Source organism: Crotalus tigris, unplaced genomic scaffold (assembly GCF_016545835.1).
Source record: "Crotalus tigris isolate CLP2741 ecotype Arizona unplaced genomic scaffold, ASM1654583v1 scf7180000020497.760770, whole genome shotgun sequence".
NCBI classification, from domain to species: Eukaryota; Metazoa; Chordata; class Lepidosauria; order Squamata; family Viperidae; genus Crotalus; species Crotalus tigris.
In genome coordinates this window covers 321,492-338,939 of record NW_024098046.1, presented here as the reverse complement: position 1 = coordinate 338,939, position 17,448 = coordinate 321,492, and the positions used below count along the sequence as shown (strand labels likewise).

The 17,448-nt window shown below is 45.8% G+C and overlaps 1 protein-coding gene across 3 annotated transcripts in view; it reads right to left on the bottom strand.

The window, feature by feature from the left end:
* ABR (ABR activator of RhoGEF and GTPase) overlaps positions 1 to 17,448 on the bottom strand; it is a 166,536-nt gene that overhangs the window by 97,482 nt on the left and 51,606 nt on the right. For 2 of the 3 annotated variants that reach the window (XM_039366945.1, XM_039366944.1), the window contains exon 3: positions 674 to 778. In XM_039366945.1, coding sequence (XP_039222879.1) covers positions 674 to 778 — 105 coding nt within the window. Of the gene's footprint in view, positions 1 to 673; positions 779 to 8,723; positions 9,292 to 17,448 lie in introns of those variants that run through there. The other variant, XM_039366946.1, reaches the window with a different exon arrangement.

Below are 17,448 nucleotides of genomic sequence, written 5' to 3'. Positions count from 1 at the left end.
TAAAATAAAATAAAAAAAACAAAATAAAACTAAACTAAACAAAATAAAATAAAAAATAAAACTAAACTAAACTAAATAAAACAAAACAAAACAAAATAAAACCATTAAATAAAATATACTAAAATATATTAAACTAAAATAAAATAAAACAATAAAATATATTAAAATAAAATAAATAAAATAAAACTAATCAAAACAAAACAAAAACAAAATAAAATAAAACTAAACTAAACTAAATAAAACAAAACAAAACAAAATAAAATCATTAAATAAAATATACTAAAATATATTAAACTAAAATAAAATAAAACAATAAAATATATTAAAATAAAATAAATAAAATAAAACTTATCAAAACAAAACAAAAAACGAAACAAAATAAAATCAAACCATTAAATAAAATATACTAAAATACACTAAACTAAATTAATAAAATAAAATAAAACAATAAAATATACTAAAATAAAATAAAAAATTAATTAAAACTAAAGTAAACAAAACAAAACAAAATAAAAAAAACTAAAGTAAACAAAACAAAACAGAATAAAACAAAACATAAAATAAAATAAATAAAAATAAACTAAACAAAAGAAAATAACAAAACAAAACAAAAACAAAATAAGAACAAGGGGCACAGTGGGTGGGGGCCAGGGCCTGGCCCAGTCGCACTCACCAAGAGCAGGGCCTCCAGCTGGTTGATGTACATCTCCTCACTGGCCAAAAAGTCTTTTAGCACCAACTTCCGCATCTCCACGCCTTTCCCGGCATCTTGTTCAACCTGCAGAAGGCAGAGGGCAAAGTTAAAACGGCCCGGATCCCCTTGGGGGGCGGGGATCCTCCACCACAAGGAAGCCCCAAATTTCCACTGCAAAGCCAGACCACTGTTAAGTGAGTTTTGCCCCGTTTTACGACCTTTTTCCCCACTGCTGTTCAGTGAATCACTGCAATTAGTGGTACGGTTTGTTGAGTTAATCTGGCTCCCCCATTGACTATAGGATAGGACAGGACAGAAAATATGGAATAGAATGGAATGGAATGGAATTAAACTAGACATGCCCAATTCCAGCAACCGTTCTTCATATGTTTTAGCCTCCAGTCCCCTCATCATCTTTGTTGCTCTTCTCTGCACTCTTTCTAGAGTCTCAACATCTTTTTGACACCGTGGTGATCAAAACTGGATGCCGTATTCCAAGTGTGGCCTTACCAAGGCTTTGTAAAGTGGTATTAACCCTTCCACGTGATCTTGATTCTATCCCTCTGTTAATGCAGCCTAGCACTATATTGGCCTTTTTGGCAGCTGCAGCAGACGGCTGGCTCATATTTAAGTGATTGTCTACTAGGACTCCCTCTCACAGTTACTACTATTGAGCAAGGTACCCCCTATACTATACCTATGCATTTCGTTTTTCTTGCCTAAATGTAGAACCTTGCTTTTTTCACCACTGAATTTCATTTTGTTAGATAGCGCCCAGTGTTCAAGTCTGTCCAGATCCTCCTGTATCCTAAGCCTGTCTTCTGGAGTGTTGGCTGTTCCTGCCAGCGTGGTGTCGTCTGCAAATTTGATGAGTTCCCCATCTATCCCCTCGTCCAGATCGTTGATGAAGATGTTGAAGAGCAGAACAGAGCCCTGGGGCACCCCACTACACACTTCCTTCCATATAGATGCGGTTCCATTTAGGACCACACGCTGAATACGGCCGGTCAGCCTGCTACGGATCCATCTGGTGGTGAGGCTGTCTAACCCACATTTTTCTATCTTGTCAAGTAGTAGTTTGTAATCTACTTTATCAAATGCCTTACTGAAGTCCAAGTTATTATTAAATCCTAGCTTGGCATTTGGGCAGCCTTGCAATTTGTCTTTAATTCTACCTTTCTGCAAACAATGGGCACTAAGTCCCAATTTTGGTTTTGCCAAATACCACTTTACAATGCCTTGGTAAGGCCACACTTGGAATATGGCATCCAGTTTTGGTTGCCACGATGTAAAAAAGATGTTGAGACTCTAGAAAGAATGCAGAGAAGAACAACCTGCCTCCAGAAGCGGTGAATGGTCCAACACTGGAAGTTTTTAAGAAGAAACTGGACAGCCATTTGCCTGAAATGGTATAGAGTTTCCTGCTTGAGCAGCGGGTTGGACTAGATGACCTCCAAGGTTCCTTTCAACTGTATTATGATTATGATTATGATGATATGCTATAGCAATGAAGCACATAAGAAATTAAAACAGTGAATCTTTACTATATATCTCTATCTCTATATCTGTCTGTCTGTCTGTCTATCTATCTATCTTTATCTCTGTCTCTATCATCTATCTACCTACCTACCTACCTACCTATCTCTACAATATCTACTATCTATTTATCTCTACAGTAATATCCATCCATCTATCCATCCATCCATCCATCCATATCTATCTATCTATCCATCCATATCTATCTATCTATCTATCTATCTATCTATCTATCTATCTATCTATCATTCATCAGTCTATTTACCTCTATCATCAATCAATCTCATTTATCAATTTATCTCTACATATCATATCTATTTATTATCAATCATCGATTTATCTATCATTTATCAATCTATTTATCTCCATCATCTATCAATCAATCATATCATATATCTCTCACCGCTCTCTTTCTCTCCATTTATCTATTATCAATCATCTATTTATCTATCATTTATCAATTTATCTCCATCTATCAACTATCAATCATATTACATGCACGCTCTCTATTTATCTATTATCAATCATCTATTTATCTATCATTTATCAAACTATTTATCTCCATCTATCAACTATCAATCATATCGCACATGCACGCTCTCTATTTATCTATTATCAATCATCTATTTATCATTTATCAATCTATTTATCTCCATCTATCAATCTATTTCTTTATCTATATTACAGAATTAGGATTTGAGGTTACTATCCCCTCCTTGGGCCAAGAGATGTATAGAGTAACATATAGATGTATAGAGTAACATATTACAGGCAATATATTACCTTGACTTACAACAGTTCATTTAGTGACCATTCAAAGTTACAACGGCACTGAAAAATGTGACTTAGGATCCTTTGTTTCAAACTTACGACCGTTGCAGCATCCCCACGCTCATGGGATCAAAATTCAGATGCTTGTACAATTGACCCATACTTACGACGGTCGCAGTGTCCCAGGGGGTCACGTGATCCCCTTCTGCAACCTTTTGACCACCAAAGTCAACGGGGAAACCGATTCACTTAACAACCGCATGATTCACTGAACCATCGTTAATCCAACGGTCCTAAGTTTGGGGACTCCCTGAAACCCCGTCTATGCCCTGTGCCACGAGGCAGGACACGAATTTGGCCAGGAAATAAAGAGGGGAAAAAAAATCACGCCAGGCTTCACAATCGCCTACAAATTGTGCACAAAGCCGCCGCCGATAAATTACACCTTTTCCTTTCACACTGTGTGACACGCAACGCTGTGACTCAGCCTCCTTGTCATCCAGGGCCACAAAGACACAATCGCATTTGGCTCATTTGACATCGGCCTCATTCAAAGCCACCTGGCGGACTTTGCGGTGGAGGTGAAATTTGAACCCGGCACTTGCCCCTTTCCCAAGGTTACAATGCCACTGCCCTCCTTCTGGGTTCACACCTACCTGCCTATGTGGACGTTACAAAAGAAACCCCATCTGAAGAACCCGGCTCGACAGGCAGTCCTCGAACCTACGACCACAATGGACCCCAGCGCGAGACGTGTGTTAAGGGAGTTTTGCCCCGTTTTACGACTTTTCCCTGCAGCTGATAAGTTAGGAGCCCGGTTGTTGAATGAATCCAGCTTCCCCATGTTTTATGTTTGTTTGTTTTTTTAATCTTCTGATGGGGGAAGCCAGATTCACTTAACAACCATGTGTCTCACTTAACGATGCCTTTGATTCATTTAACAATCGTAGCAAGGAAAGTCGTGAAACAGGGCAAAAACTCACTTCACAAAACAACAACAACAACAATAATAATCAATAATAATTAATAATAAAGTTGGAAGGGACCTTGGAGGTCATCTAGTCCAACCCCCTGCTCAGGCAGGAAACCCTTTAGTACCATTTCAAACAAATGGCTGTCCAGTCTCTTCTTAAAAACCTCCAGTGTTGGAGCATTCACCGCTTCTGCAGGCAAGGAGTTCCACTGGTTAATTGTTCTCACTGTCAGGAAGTTTCTCCATAGTTCCAGGTTGCTTCTCTTCTTGATCGGTTTCCATCCATTGCCCTCCCTCCCACCCTCCCTTCCTTTCTTCATCATTTTTCCTTTCTCTCCTTCCTTCCTTATTATTTTTCCTTTCTTCCTTTCTCTTCTCCCTTATCATTTATCCTTTCTCTCCTTCTTTATCTTCCTCATCATTTTTCTTTCTCTCCTTATCTTCCTTCCTTCATCATTTTTCCTTTCTCTCTTTCCTTCCTTATCATTTTTCCTTCCTTCCTTCCTTCCTTCCTTCCTTCCTTCCTTCCTTCCTTCCTTCCTTCCTTCCTTCTAGAATCATAGAATCCTAGGGCTGGAAGGGACCCTGGAGGTCATCTAGTCCAACCCCGTGCTCAGGCAGGAAACCATATACCATTTCAGACAAATGGCTGTCCAGTCTCTTAAAAACTTCCAGTGTTGGAGCATTCACAGCTTCTGGAGGCAAGGAGTTCCACTGGTTAATTGTTCTCACTGTCAGGAAGTTTCTCCTTAGTTCTAGGTTGCTTCTCTCTTTGGTTAGTTTCCATCTGTTGCTTCTCGTCCTGCCTTCAGGCACTTTGGAGAGTAGCTTGACTCCCTCTTCTTTGGGGCAGCCCCTGAGATACTGGAAGGCTGCTATCCTGTCCCCCCTCGTCCTTCTCTTCATTAAACTAGACAGACCCAATTCCAGCAGCCGTTCCTTGTATGTTTTAGCCTCCAGCCCCCCCCCCCATCAACTTTGTTAACTTAAAAAATTGCAGGCCACCTTAAGCAGAGCCCCCCCCCCAATTTTCTTTGATCTGTGCCCCACCCAGAAGAACCGAATGTGAGAATGTGGATATCGGCTACGTAGCTTGGCTCGCTGTTTTTCGCCTTCCCACGCAGGCCTCGGGCAACCTCGAACCTGATTTTCCCCTGCCAACTGCACACTCCCAGGAACAAGTCAGCACAGTGACACACACACACACGCACACACACCGCAGGCTTTGCCCTGTTGTGGGTGCAAGCAGGGGAAATTTTACCCCCTACTTCCATTTCCAGGAACTAAGCAAACGGGTCAAAATCGGAATGCCGTTTCGCTAGTCCTCAAGTTACGACGGGGACGGTTCAAAGTTTATGACGGACCCAAAGAAAGATACAAGGCAACCATCCTCAACTTTAGGAGGACAAAATTTCCCTTGCGAAGCGGGACGGGGGTCAAGGGAGTTTTGCCCCGTTTGACAACCTCTCTTGCCATTGTCGTTAAGCGAATCACTGCAGTTGTTAAGTTAGTCACCGGGTCGTTAAGCGAATCCGGCTTCCCCCATTGACTTGGCTCGTCGCAAAGGCTGCCAAAGGGGATCGATCATCTGATCTCGGGACACTGCGACTGTCGTAAATGTGAGATGGTTGCCACGCATCTGAATTTTGATCAGGTCAGGTACTATAAGGGTTGTAAGTGTGAAAAATGGGTCATGTCCCTTTTTTTTAACTTCAAACGGTCACTAAATGAATAGTTGTAAGTCGAGGACCACCTGTATTTATGACCTGGATTTTAAGGTAATGCCAGTGGTCATGTGATCTCATTTTGGGCGCTGAACAACTGGCGTGTATTTGTGGCCATTTGTAGTGTCCAGTCACCACATAATCCCAATTTATGACATTTTTGCCCCAAACCAGCATTTACTTCCTATAGGAACAATAATAATAATAATAATAATAATAATAATAATAATGACTTGATAAGTAGACAAAATGCCAAATCCAGTCTGAACATCTGGCTGACTGTGCGATGATCCTCAATAATAATAATAATAATAATAATGACTCGATAGGTAGACAAAATGTCAAATCCAGTCTGAACATCTGGCTGACTGTGCGATGATCCTCAATAATAATAATAATAATAGTAACAACAACAACAACTAGCCTACAAGAAAGAGCAAATGAAGAACAGAATAGAGGCATGGGAAGACAAAGCACTACATGGCCAATACATGAAAAAAATAGCTGGGAAAGCAGATAATAATAAAACCTGGCAATGGCTAAGAGCAGGAAAATTGAAGAAAGAGACCGAGGGACTAATTCTGGCTGCACAAGACCAAGCCTTAAGGACAAATGCATATAAAGTCAAAATTGAGAAGACAGCAACAGACAGTAAGTGCCGCCTATGCAAAGAAGCTGAAGAAACAGTGGACCACCTGGTAAGCTGTTGCAAGAAGATCGCACAGACTGACTACAAGCAGCGGCATGACAAAGTAGCAACAATGGTGCATTGGAAGATCTGCAAAAAATATCATTTGCCTGTAAGCAAAAACTGGTGGGATCATAAAATAGAGAAAGTCATAGAAAATGATAAAATTAAACTGCTCTGGGACTTCAGAATTCAAACAGACAAGCACCTGCCACATAACACCCCAGACTTAACAATTGTCGATAAGAAAGACAAAAAAGTCTGGATAGTGGACGTGGCAGTGCCTGGAGACAGCAGAATAGACGAGAAAGAACTGGAGAAGATAACAAAATACAAAGACCTACAAATAGAAATAGAAAGACTGTGGCAAAAGCAAGCAAGGGTAGTACCAATAGTCATAGGCTCCTTGGGTGCAATCCCAAAACAACTGGAGCACCACTTGAACACCATCATCGGCATTGACAAATTCGCTATTAGTCAATTGCAAAAGGCAGCCTTATTAGGAACTGCTTCCATCCTGCGACGATATCTGTAATACCATCAAACATCCACATCTGCCTATCCCAGGTCCTGGGTAAGGACTCGATAGGTAGACAGAATGCCAAATCCAGTCTGAACATCTGGCTGACTGTGCGATGATCCATCAATAATAATAATAATAATAATAATAATAATAATAATAAATGCCAAATCCGAACATCTGGTTGACTACAATGATCCATAGTAATAATAATAATAATAACAACAACAACAATAACAATGATAAGTCGGAAGGGACCTTGGGAGGTCATCTAGTCCAACCCCCTGGTCAGGAAGGAATGACCCATAGCAAAACATTGGTCCACTTAAGGACTATCAGGTTTCCTTAACGACCGCCATAATGGCAGTCCCTTGAGGCAATTTATGATATTTTTTGTGGAAACCTGGCATTTTCTTCCAGTTTCCAGCCCAAAGCGCCTACCATGGACAATGGATTCGCTTAATGACCATGGTGTTCGCTTAACAACTGCCATAAAAAGCTTTTAAAATCAGAGCCTTGAGAGAAGATGGGGAGGGGGAGAGGCGATAAAGTTCATAAATATAGAAATAAATCAGGCCCCGTGACATCCTGACCCGCTTAACGCACGCCCTAGGACCGTCGTAAGTCAAGGACTACCGGTACTCAACTTCTTCTGCCTCTGACGTGGGGGAGGGGGTGTCATTCCAAAAGGCCGCCACAACTGAACAGGAGGGGTGATTTAATCCAGAGGTTGGACTAGATGCCTCTGGAGGGCTCTTGCAACTCCACAACCATCTTCGGAAGGAAAGAAAGCCGTCCACCCATGCTCAGAGGCACCCCGTTCTGACCCTGGCAGGACTCTAATGCAAAACTTTCTTTCCTCTGTAAAGCCAAAACATTTTGGGAGGGGGGAGATTTTGGAGAGATTGAAAGAAAGTTACACAAAAAAGGGATTATTATTATTATCATTATTATTATTATCTAATTTCAAACCGAAAGGAATGGGGGGGGTTCGATTCCCGTAATCATGCAACTTTTTCCATTCCTAAAACGGGGAAGTGGAAATGGAAGAGGTCCAGGGTAAACTGCACCCCTGCACACACACACACACACACACACGCACACACACACGCACACATACACGCGCGCGCGCGCGCACACACACACACATATGCACGTACACAGAGACCCCCGGGGGCTCGTTTCCACAACCCGCTACGCCCAGAGACTAACAAGCCCGGATTAATTAAACCTGGCTGGGGGGAAACCCGGCTTAAACGCAGCTGCCACTGCCGGCTTGTGAACCAGACCAACAACAATAACAACGGGCTCTCCGGAAAACTTTCTTTGGAAAAGTGTGTGTGTGTGTGTGTGTGTGTGTGTGTGTGAGAGAGAGAGAGAGAGAGAGAGAGAGAGAGAGACGGCTTGTGAACCAGACCAACAACAACAACAACAACAACGGGCTCTCCGGAAAACTTTCTTTGGAAAAGTGTGTGTGTGTGTGTGTGTGTGTGTGTGTGTGTAAGAGAGAGAGAGAAGAGAACGCAACATTTCCACGTGTGGGGGGATCCGCCGGCCGCTTGCGCCCAAGGTGACCTCTGCTCATGCACAGAGTGCTTTCCTCCACCCCAAAGCAGACCCCTCCCTTTTCAGCCTCCGGAGGGAATTCACTAGCAGACACCCCCTCCCAATTGCCAGTCTTGCCCGCACCCAGTGCCCCCTGGGCCCAAGACCACCCCTCCTTCTCCTGGGGGGGGGGAGAGGAGCAGGCTGAGGGAGAGGAGGTCGCCCCTCCCCAAAAGACCCCCCCTTTCCCAATGCCCAGCTCCGGTGCCCACCTGCTGCGTGCCCCCTTCTTCTTCTTCCTCCTCCTCCTCCTCTTCCTCTTGTAAGACTCGGTCTAAGAAGCCCAGGACGGCCTCCTCCTCCTCCTCCATGCCCGACGGGGGTCGGGCTGGGACGGGGGGTCTCCTAGGTCGCGGGGGGGGCGGAGGGGGGTCCCCCCTGGCCGGCCGGGCGCTGCCAGCAGGCCGGGCAGGGGGCCATAGTTGGGCAGCCGCCAGCGGGGCGGGGGTGGGGGCCCTCCGGCCGGGCTGCTGGGGGGGAGGTCGATGCCCCCGCGGGAGGGGCGCGAAGAGCCGGGGCCGCGCCTGGGAGACCCCCGCCCTGCTGGGCCGCCTTTCCTGCTTGCCCGGCGCGCCCGCCCGCCCGACTTGGCAGCTGCCCCGCCGCGCTCAGCCAGGCGAACAGGAAGTGGCACGGCCTCGCCTGGGAGGGGGGCGGAGGAGGGCAGCCCCCGGGGGAGGTCCCGGGAGGGGGGAGGCTCCCCAGTGGGGCCCCCCCGCCGAGGAAGCTGGGGCGGCGGGGGCGTGGGAAAAGGAGGAGGAGGAGGAGGAAGGAAGGAAGAAGCTGAAGAGGAGAAGGAAGAGGAAGAAGAAAAGAGAGAGGAGGAGGGGCAGGAGGAAGAAGAAGGAGGGAGAAAGGAGGAGGGGAGGAGGAGGAAGGAAAAAGCGGAAGAGGGGAAGGAAGAGGAAGAAGAGGAGGAGAAGGAAAGGGGGGAGGAGGAGGAGGAAGGAAGAGGAAGAAAAGGAGAGGAAGAGGAGGGGAGGAGGAAGAGGAAGAAAGAAGCTGAAGAGGGGAAGGAAGAGGAAGAAGAAGAGGAGGAAGAAAAGAGGAGAGGAAGAGGAGGGGAGAAGAGGAAGGAAGAAGCTGAAGGGGAGAAGGAAGAGGAAGAAGAAGAGAGAGAGGAGGAGGAGAAAGGGCAGGAGGTGGAGGAGGAAGAAGGAGGAGGAAGAGGGGAGGAGGAGGAAGGAAAAAGCGGAAGAGGGGAAGGAAGAAGAGGAGGAGAAGGAAGGGGGAGGAGGAGGAGGAAGGAAGAGGAAGAAAAGGAGAGGAAGAGGGGAGGAGGAAGAGGAAGAAAGACGCTGAAGAGGGGAAGGAAGAGGAAGAAGAAGAGGAGGAGGAGGAAGAAAAGAGGAGAGGAAGAGGAGGGGAGAAGGGGAAGGAAGAAGAAGAGAGAGAGGAGGAGAAGAGGCAGGAGGAGGAAGGAGGAAGAAAGGAGGAGGGGAGGAGGAGGAAGGAAGAAGCTGAAGAGGGGAAGGAAGAGGAAGAAGAAGAGGAGGAGGAGGAGGAAGAAGAAGGAGGAAGAAAAGAGAGGAAGAGGAGGGGAGGAGGAAGAGGAAGGAGAAGCTGAAGAGGGGAAGGAAGAGGAAGAAGAGGAGGAAGAAAGGACGAGAGGAGGAGGGGAGGAAGAAGAGAGGACGAGGAAGAAAAGAGAAGAGGAGAAGGAGGAAGGAAGAAGCCGAAGAGGGGAAGGAAGAGGAGGAAGAAGAGGAAGAGAGGACGAGGAGGAGGAGGAAAAGGACAGGAGAGGGGGAGGGGGAGAGGGAGGAGGGGAATTCCGCAACTTTGGAGGAGGAACGAGGCCGGCGGGGGTTCCCCCCCCCTCGCAAGCTTCGGCGCCAACCGCCTTTTGGAAAGGGCGGGCAGGGGGGTGCAGTGGTTAGCGCCTCGGAGCAGGAGCGGCTCTTGGCTCCCAAAACGGGGGGGAGGGGGCTAGAAGAAGAGCCGGGAGTGTGTGTGTGTGTGTGTGTGTGTGTGTGTGTGTGTGTGTGTGTGTGTGTGTGTGGCGAGGACGTTCCCCTCTCCCGCAAGGACCTCCGCCCTCCTCCTCTACACGGGAATCGCGCGTGTCGGGGCGCCCGCGTGGAAGCCCCACTTCGCGGCAACTTGCCTCGTGTACCAGCCAGCGCGGTGGGAATCCCGGTGACGTCATGGGGAAGCCCAGGGAAAATCCCCTTCCCTCTGCAATCTCCATGGATCCGGGAGTGGGGTGGGGGGTAAAAAAAAGGTAAAAAAAGGGGCACCCCGAAAGGATTGGGGGAATGTTTGGAATGGAAGTCTCTCTCTCTCTCTCTCTCTCTCTCTCTCTCTCTCTCTCTCTCTCTCTCTCTCTCACACACACACACACACACACACACACGGGGGGGGTAAGGCAGAGAGTGGGGGGCTTTTTAGCTTGGGAGAGAAACCCATAATTTAAAAAAATATGGATATAGCCCCTCACCCAGTTAGGAATTGGGAAAGCAACAAGGCAGTCAGGAGGGAGAAAAGGAAGGCTTCTTCACCCAGCACGTTATGGACCTGGGGAACTCACTGCCACTAGTACAGTGGTTCTCAACCTTTTTAATGCCGCGACCCCCAACCGGTCATAAGTCGAGGACTACTCAACCGGTCGTAAGTCGAGGACTACTCAACCGGTGCAGCACCGTTTGCAGAAGGGGGCTTTTGGCGGGCTCAGCAGGGCAGAGACAGCCTGGACAATTCCTACTGGCTTTGGAAAGCCAATAGAATGAGACTCTATTCAAGAGAGTCTATTCTATTGGCTTTCAAAAGCCAATAGAATAAAAGGGAGTAGCACAGCTAAGGAAAAGGGGGGAAAAAATGGCGGACTGCGTTGTTTGGCGACCCCCGTGAAATGGTCGTTCGACCCTAAATGGGGTCCCGACCCACAGGTGGAGAACCACTGCACTAGTATGTTCCAGTCAGAGGGCTTCCAGAGCGGAATTAGATAAATTAGGCAACAGACAGAGAAACAGAATGGAGAGAGGGGGATGCAATGGAGCAGGAGAGACTTCCGACTAGCTTCATTTCTTTCTTTCCTCTCTCCCTTCCTCCCTCCTCTCCTCCCTTCTTTTTTGCCTCATTTTACAACCTTTCCGGCCACAGTTGTTAAGTGAATCACTGCAGTCGTTAAGCTAGTCACACGATCGTTAAGCGAATCCGGCTTCCCCCATTGACTGTGCTTGTCAGAAGGTCGCAAAAGGGGATCACGGGACGCCCCGGGGACATGGCAACCATCACAAATGTGAGTCAGTGGCCAAGTACCCGAATTTTGACCATGTGACCGTGGGAGATGCTGCGATGGTCGTAAGCGTGAAAAACGGTCATGTCCCTTTTTTTCTGTGCCATCGTAATTTCAAACAGTCACTAAACCAGTGGTTCTCAACCTTTTTAATGCCGCGACCCCCAACCGGTCGTAAGTCGAGGACTACTCAACCAGTCGTAAGTCGAGGACTACTCAACGGGTGCAGCACCGTTTGTAGACTGGGACAGCCTGGGCAATTCCTATTGGCTTTTGAAAGCCAATAGAATGAGACTCTATTCAAGAGAGTCTATTCTATTGGCTTTCAAAAGCCAATAGAGTAAAAGGGAGTAGCACAGCTAAGGAAAAGGGGGGGGGAAATGGTGGACTGCGTTGTTTGGCGACCCCCGTGAAATGGTCGTTCGACCCCAAGTGGGGTCCCGACCCACAGGTTGAGAACCACTGCACTAAACAAACTTGTTAAGTGGAGAACTGCTTGTATTTTTAACCCTCAATCCAGCCATAATAATAATAATAAAGTTGGAAGGGACCTTGGAGGTCATCTAGTCCAACCCCCTGCTCAGGCAGGAAACCCTGTACCATTTCAGACAAAGGGCTGTCCAGTCTCTTCTTAAAAATTTCCAGTGTCGGAGCATTCACCGCTTCTGGAGGCAAGGAGTTCCGCTGATTAATCGTTCTCACTGTCAGGAAATTTCTCCTTAGTTCTAGGTTGCTTCCCTCCTTGATATGCAATTAAAAAAACACAAACCTATTTTCGCTTGCCTTTTTAGCGGGAGAAAGAGATGGAATTCATAGCCGGCCAACAAAGGCTCCAGACCTCAAGAAAGAACAACTCTAACCCGGCCTCGTGATTGCCTAACTGGTTCCGTTGTTTCCACCGTGGCTGACCTAACAGGATTGCTGTGCAATAAGGTTCATGCAATCGCACCCCAGCTGTGAATTATTCTTCTGTCTGAATTATTCTTCTGTCTGGGTTCACACCTGGCATTCAACAATACAGTAATTTGTTTGGATCTGGGACTCAGCCGGTTGTCTGAATGCACCCGGGGGGGCTAGCAATCCTCGGTTGCGAGTAATCACAGGATCAGGATACCTGCTTTTACGACCATTTTTAACACCGTCGTAAAGTCGAGTCACGGAACCCAACCAAAATATTGGGGGCTTTTACATCGCTTTAAAAAGCCATTTAAAATTTAAAATTCTGTTGAGGTTGTCACCACGATTGTGGATTGAGTCGCTGAACCGGATCAAAATACAGTGGGATTTTTTTTTTTTTTTAACATGTCTTTAAAAATTTAACATTTTGGTGAGATTGGGGATATTATTATTCTTGCTTACTTATTAAATTTATATACCGCCCATCTCGCTGTTTGGGATGACCCTAGGTGGCTTATATTTCTTTGACACATATGTAAAATATTATTTCTTTGCCATTAATAAATCATATTAATACATATTAATATTTATAAAGATATATACGTACGTATTATTATTTATTATAAAATATGTACGTATATATTGTATATGCTTATGTCATTAATGGATCAAAGGAAGATTCTTCCCTGTTTGTTTCTTGTTCCCTTCCTTGCCATCTGCCTTAATTTTAATGTGAATTTTAATGTTAATATTTATGATCTTTAAGATTTTAATGTTTTGCCGTGTTGTTTTTATTCTGCGGTCGGCCATCTGCACTCGCCTCTAGGCGAGGTGAGAGGCGTATAAATTCAATACATAAATAAATTTATCAATAAATGACCTAACGCATGCCAGCCTCTTATAGGTAGTCCTCGAATTACGACCACAATGGAGCCAAGTGTGATTGGACACACAAACACACACAAACACACACACACACACACACACAAGGAATTTGTTTCCGGTGCAGAAGCTCTCCGTGTACATAACAAGCAAACAAGCGATAAATCGCGATCCTAATCATAAAAGTACAATCGTCACAAATCATAAGATACAAACTCAGTGACTATCACAGGATACTAAATAAAAGCAATCAACAAAAATTATAAGACACACACACACACACACACACACACACACACCAAAGTTATAGTCGTAAGAAGCCAAGGAAATGGTTGAGAAGGAAGGAAGGAAGGAAGGAAGGAAGGAAGGAAGGAAGGAAGGAAGGAAGGAAGGAAGGAAGGAAGGGTGGTGGCGCAGTGGTTAGAACACAGCATTGCAGACTGACACTGCCCACAGCCAGCAGTTCGATCCTCACCAACTCAAAGTTGACTCAGCCTTCCGTCCATCCCAGGTCATTAAAACGAGGACCCAGATTGTTGGGGGGACAGTAGGCTGACTCTGTAAACTGCTCAGAGAGAGCTGTAAAAGCACTATGGAGCGGAAGACAGGCGGTCCTCGCTTTACCACCATTCGTTTAGTGACCGTTCAAAGTTACAACAGCCCTGAAAAAAGTGACTTATGACTGTTTTTTTTCACACTTACGGCCGTTGCAGCATCCCCACGGTCACATGACCCAAATCCAAATACTTCGGCAACTGACTTGTACTTAGGACAGTTGCAGCGTCCCCGAGGGGGTGGGGGAGGGTCACGCGATCCCCTTTTGCGAACTTCCGACAGGCAAACGCAACGATGAATCTAGATTCAGTTTAAGAACCACATTGCTAACTTAACATTCACTTAACGACCATAGGAAGAAAGGTCGTAACACGGGGCAACATTCACTTCACCGCCGTCTGGCGTAGCGACATAAAATTTGGGGCTCCGTTGTAGTCATAAATCAAGGACTACCTATCAAAGGCTGACGTGCCTTAGGCAGCTTATTGATAAAGTGATTTATTTATTTATTAAATAATAATAACAGTAAAGTTGGAAGGGACCTTGGAGGTCATCTAGTCCAACCCCCTGCTCAGGCAGGAAACCCTACACCAGTGGTTCTCAACCTGTGGGTCGGGACCCCATTTGGGGTCGAACGACCATTTCACGGGGGTCGCCAAACTACGTTGTCCGCATTTTTTCCCCTTTTCCCTAGCTGACCTATTCCCTCTTATTGGTGGCCACACCCACTTGGGGGTCACCACAACATGGGGAACTGTATTATGGGGTCACGGCATTAGAAAGGTTGAGAACCACTGCCCTACACCATTTCGGACAAATGACTGTCCAGTCTCTTCTTAAAAACTTCCAGTGTTGGAGCATTCACCGCTTCTGGAGGCAGGTTGTTCCACTGGTTAATTGTTCTCACTGTCAGGAAGTTTCTCCTTAGTTCTAGGTTGCTTCTCTCCTTGGTGAGTTTCCACCCGTTGCTTCTTGTCCTGCCTTCAGGCGCATTGGAGAATAGCTTGACTCCCTCTTCTTTGGGGCACCCCCTGAGGTACTGGAAGGCTGCTATCCTGTCCCCCCCCCTCGTCCTTCTCTTTGTTGAACGAGACATACCCAATTCCTGCAACCATTCCTTATATGTTTTAGCCTCCAGTCCCCTAATCATCTTTGTTGCTCTTCTCTGTACTCTTTCTAGAGTCTCAACATCTTTTTTACATCGTGGTGACCAAAACTGGATGCAGTATTCCAAGTGTGGCCTTACCAAGGCATTGTAGAGTGGTATTAATACTTCACGTGATCTTGATTCTATCCCTCTGTTAATGCAGCCTAGCACTGTGTTGGCCTTTTTGGCAGCTGCAGCACACGGCTGGCTCATATTTAGGTGATTGTCTACTAGGACTCCGAGGTCCCTCTCACAGTTACTACTATTGAACATGGTGCCACCTATGCTGTACTTGTGCATTTGGTTTTTCTTGCCTAAATGTAGAACCTTGCTTTTTTCACCATTGAATTTCATTTTGTTAGTTAGTGCCCAGTGTTCAAGTCTGTATATGCCAGGGCCAGTTTATTCTTCAAAGCGCCCAAGGGCAGAACAAGAAGCAACGGAGGGAAACTAACCCAGGAGAGAAGCAATTTGGAATTAAGGAGAAACTTCCTAACAAGTGAGGACAATTAACCAGTGGAACTCCTTGCCTCCAGAATTTGTGGGCGCTTCATACCTGGAAGTTTTTAAGAAGAGACTGTCTGAAATGACATAGGACCTCCAGCTTGAGCAGGGGGCTGGACTAGAAGACCTCCAAAGTCCCTTCCAACTCTATCCCAATATAGATTCTGGCTACAGACGGCTTACCGCAGAATAAAAATAACACAGCAAAACATTAAAACTTCCGTTGTGAGTAGAGGGCCTGCCTAAGTCACACTGCTATGGCTATTTTCGATTTCCGACCACAAAATCGGCAGAAAAAAAACGCCGCCCACCGAAATGGCCAAGAAATGCTCCAGGACGCTTGGGAACAAGGCAGAAAAATGGATGCCGTTCCGCAGAGAGAAAGGATACTAGCAGCGAGACAGGAAGTTGAAATCTGCCGGTTGGCCAATCGTTCAGACCGAACCAAAGAAAGCCGTTTTAAAAAGGAAGTCTCTTCGGGGGTGTTTCCACAATTTCCCCAACTTCCTGATGGGTGAACTTCACCACCCAGGATTCCCTAGCCTGCAGAAGCATCGCTGAGCATTCTGGGAGTTGAAGTCCACACAGAGAATTTGATATCCTTTGAAATCAAATGAAAAAAGCAAGGTTCTTCATTTAGGCAAGAAAAACCAAATGTTCAGGTATAGTATAGGGGGTACCTTGCTCAATAGTAGTAATTGTGAGAGGGATCTCGGAGTCCTAGTAGACAATCACCTAAACAGGAGCCAGCTGTGTGCTGCAGCTGCCAAAAAAGCCAACACAGTGCTAGGCTGCATTAACAGAGGGATAGAATCAAGATCACGTGAAGGGTTAATACCACTCTACAAGGCCTTGGTAAAGCCACACTTGGAATACTGCATCCAGTTTTGGTCGCCACGATGTAAAAAAGATGTTGAGACTCTAGAAAGAGTGCAGAGAAGAGCAACAAAGATGATGAGGGTACTGGAGGCTAAAACATATAAGGAACGGTTGCTGGAATTGGGTATGTCTAGTTTAATGAAGAGAAGGACCAGGGGGGACATGATAGTAAGTCTTCCAGTATCTCAGGGGCTGCCCCAAAGAAGAGGGAGTCAAGCTATTCTCCAAACCACCTGAAGGCAGAACAAAAAGCAACGGGTGGAAACTAATCAAGGAGAGAAGCAACTTAGAACTAAGGAGAAACTTCCTGACAGTGAGAACAATTAATCAGTGGAACAGCCTGCCTCCAGAAGCAGTGAATGCTCCAACACTGGAAGTTTTTAAGAAGAGACTGGACAGCCATTTGTCTGAAATGGTATAGGGTTTCCTGCCAAAGCAGGGGGTTGGACTAGATGATGTCCAAGGTCCCTTCTAACTCTTTCTATTCTATTCTATTCTATTCTATTCTATTCTATTCTATTCTATTCTATTCTATTCTATTTATTCAAAGTTGTTTGCCGCCCCCTAATCCTTGACTTATGTCCACCACCGGAAGCGGACTTTCTCTGGCTAAGCAAAGCAGGCGTTCGGTGAGATGCACTCCATTTGACGACCTTTTACGACCTGTTGTTAAGAGAATCGCTGCAAGTTGTTAAGTGAATCCCCAGTCATTAAGTGAATCCGGCTTTCCCCCCATTGACTTTGCTTGTTGGAGTTCGCCGGGAAAGGTAGCTAAATGGCGATCACGGGACCCCGGGACCCTACAACCATCGTAAATATATGCGCCCAAATTTTG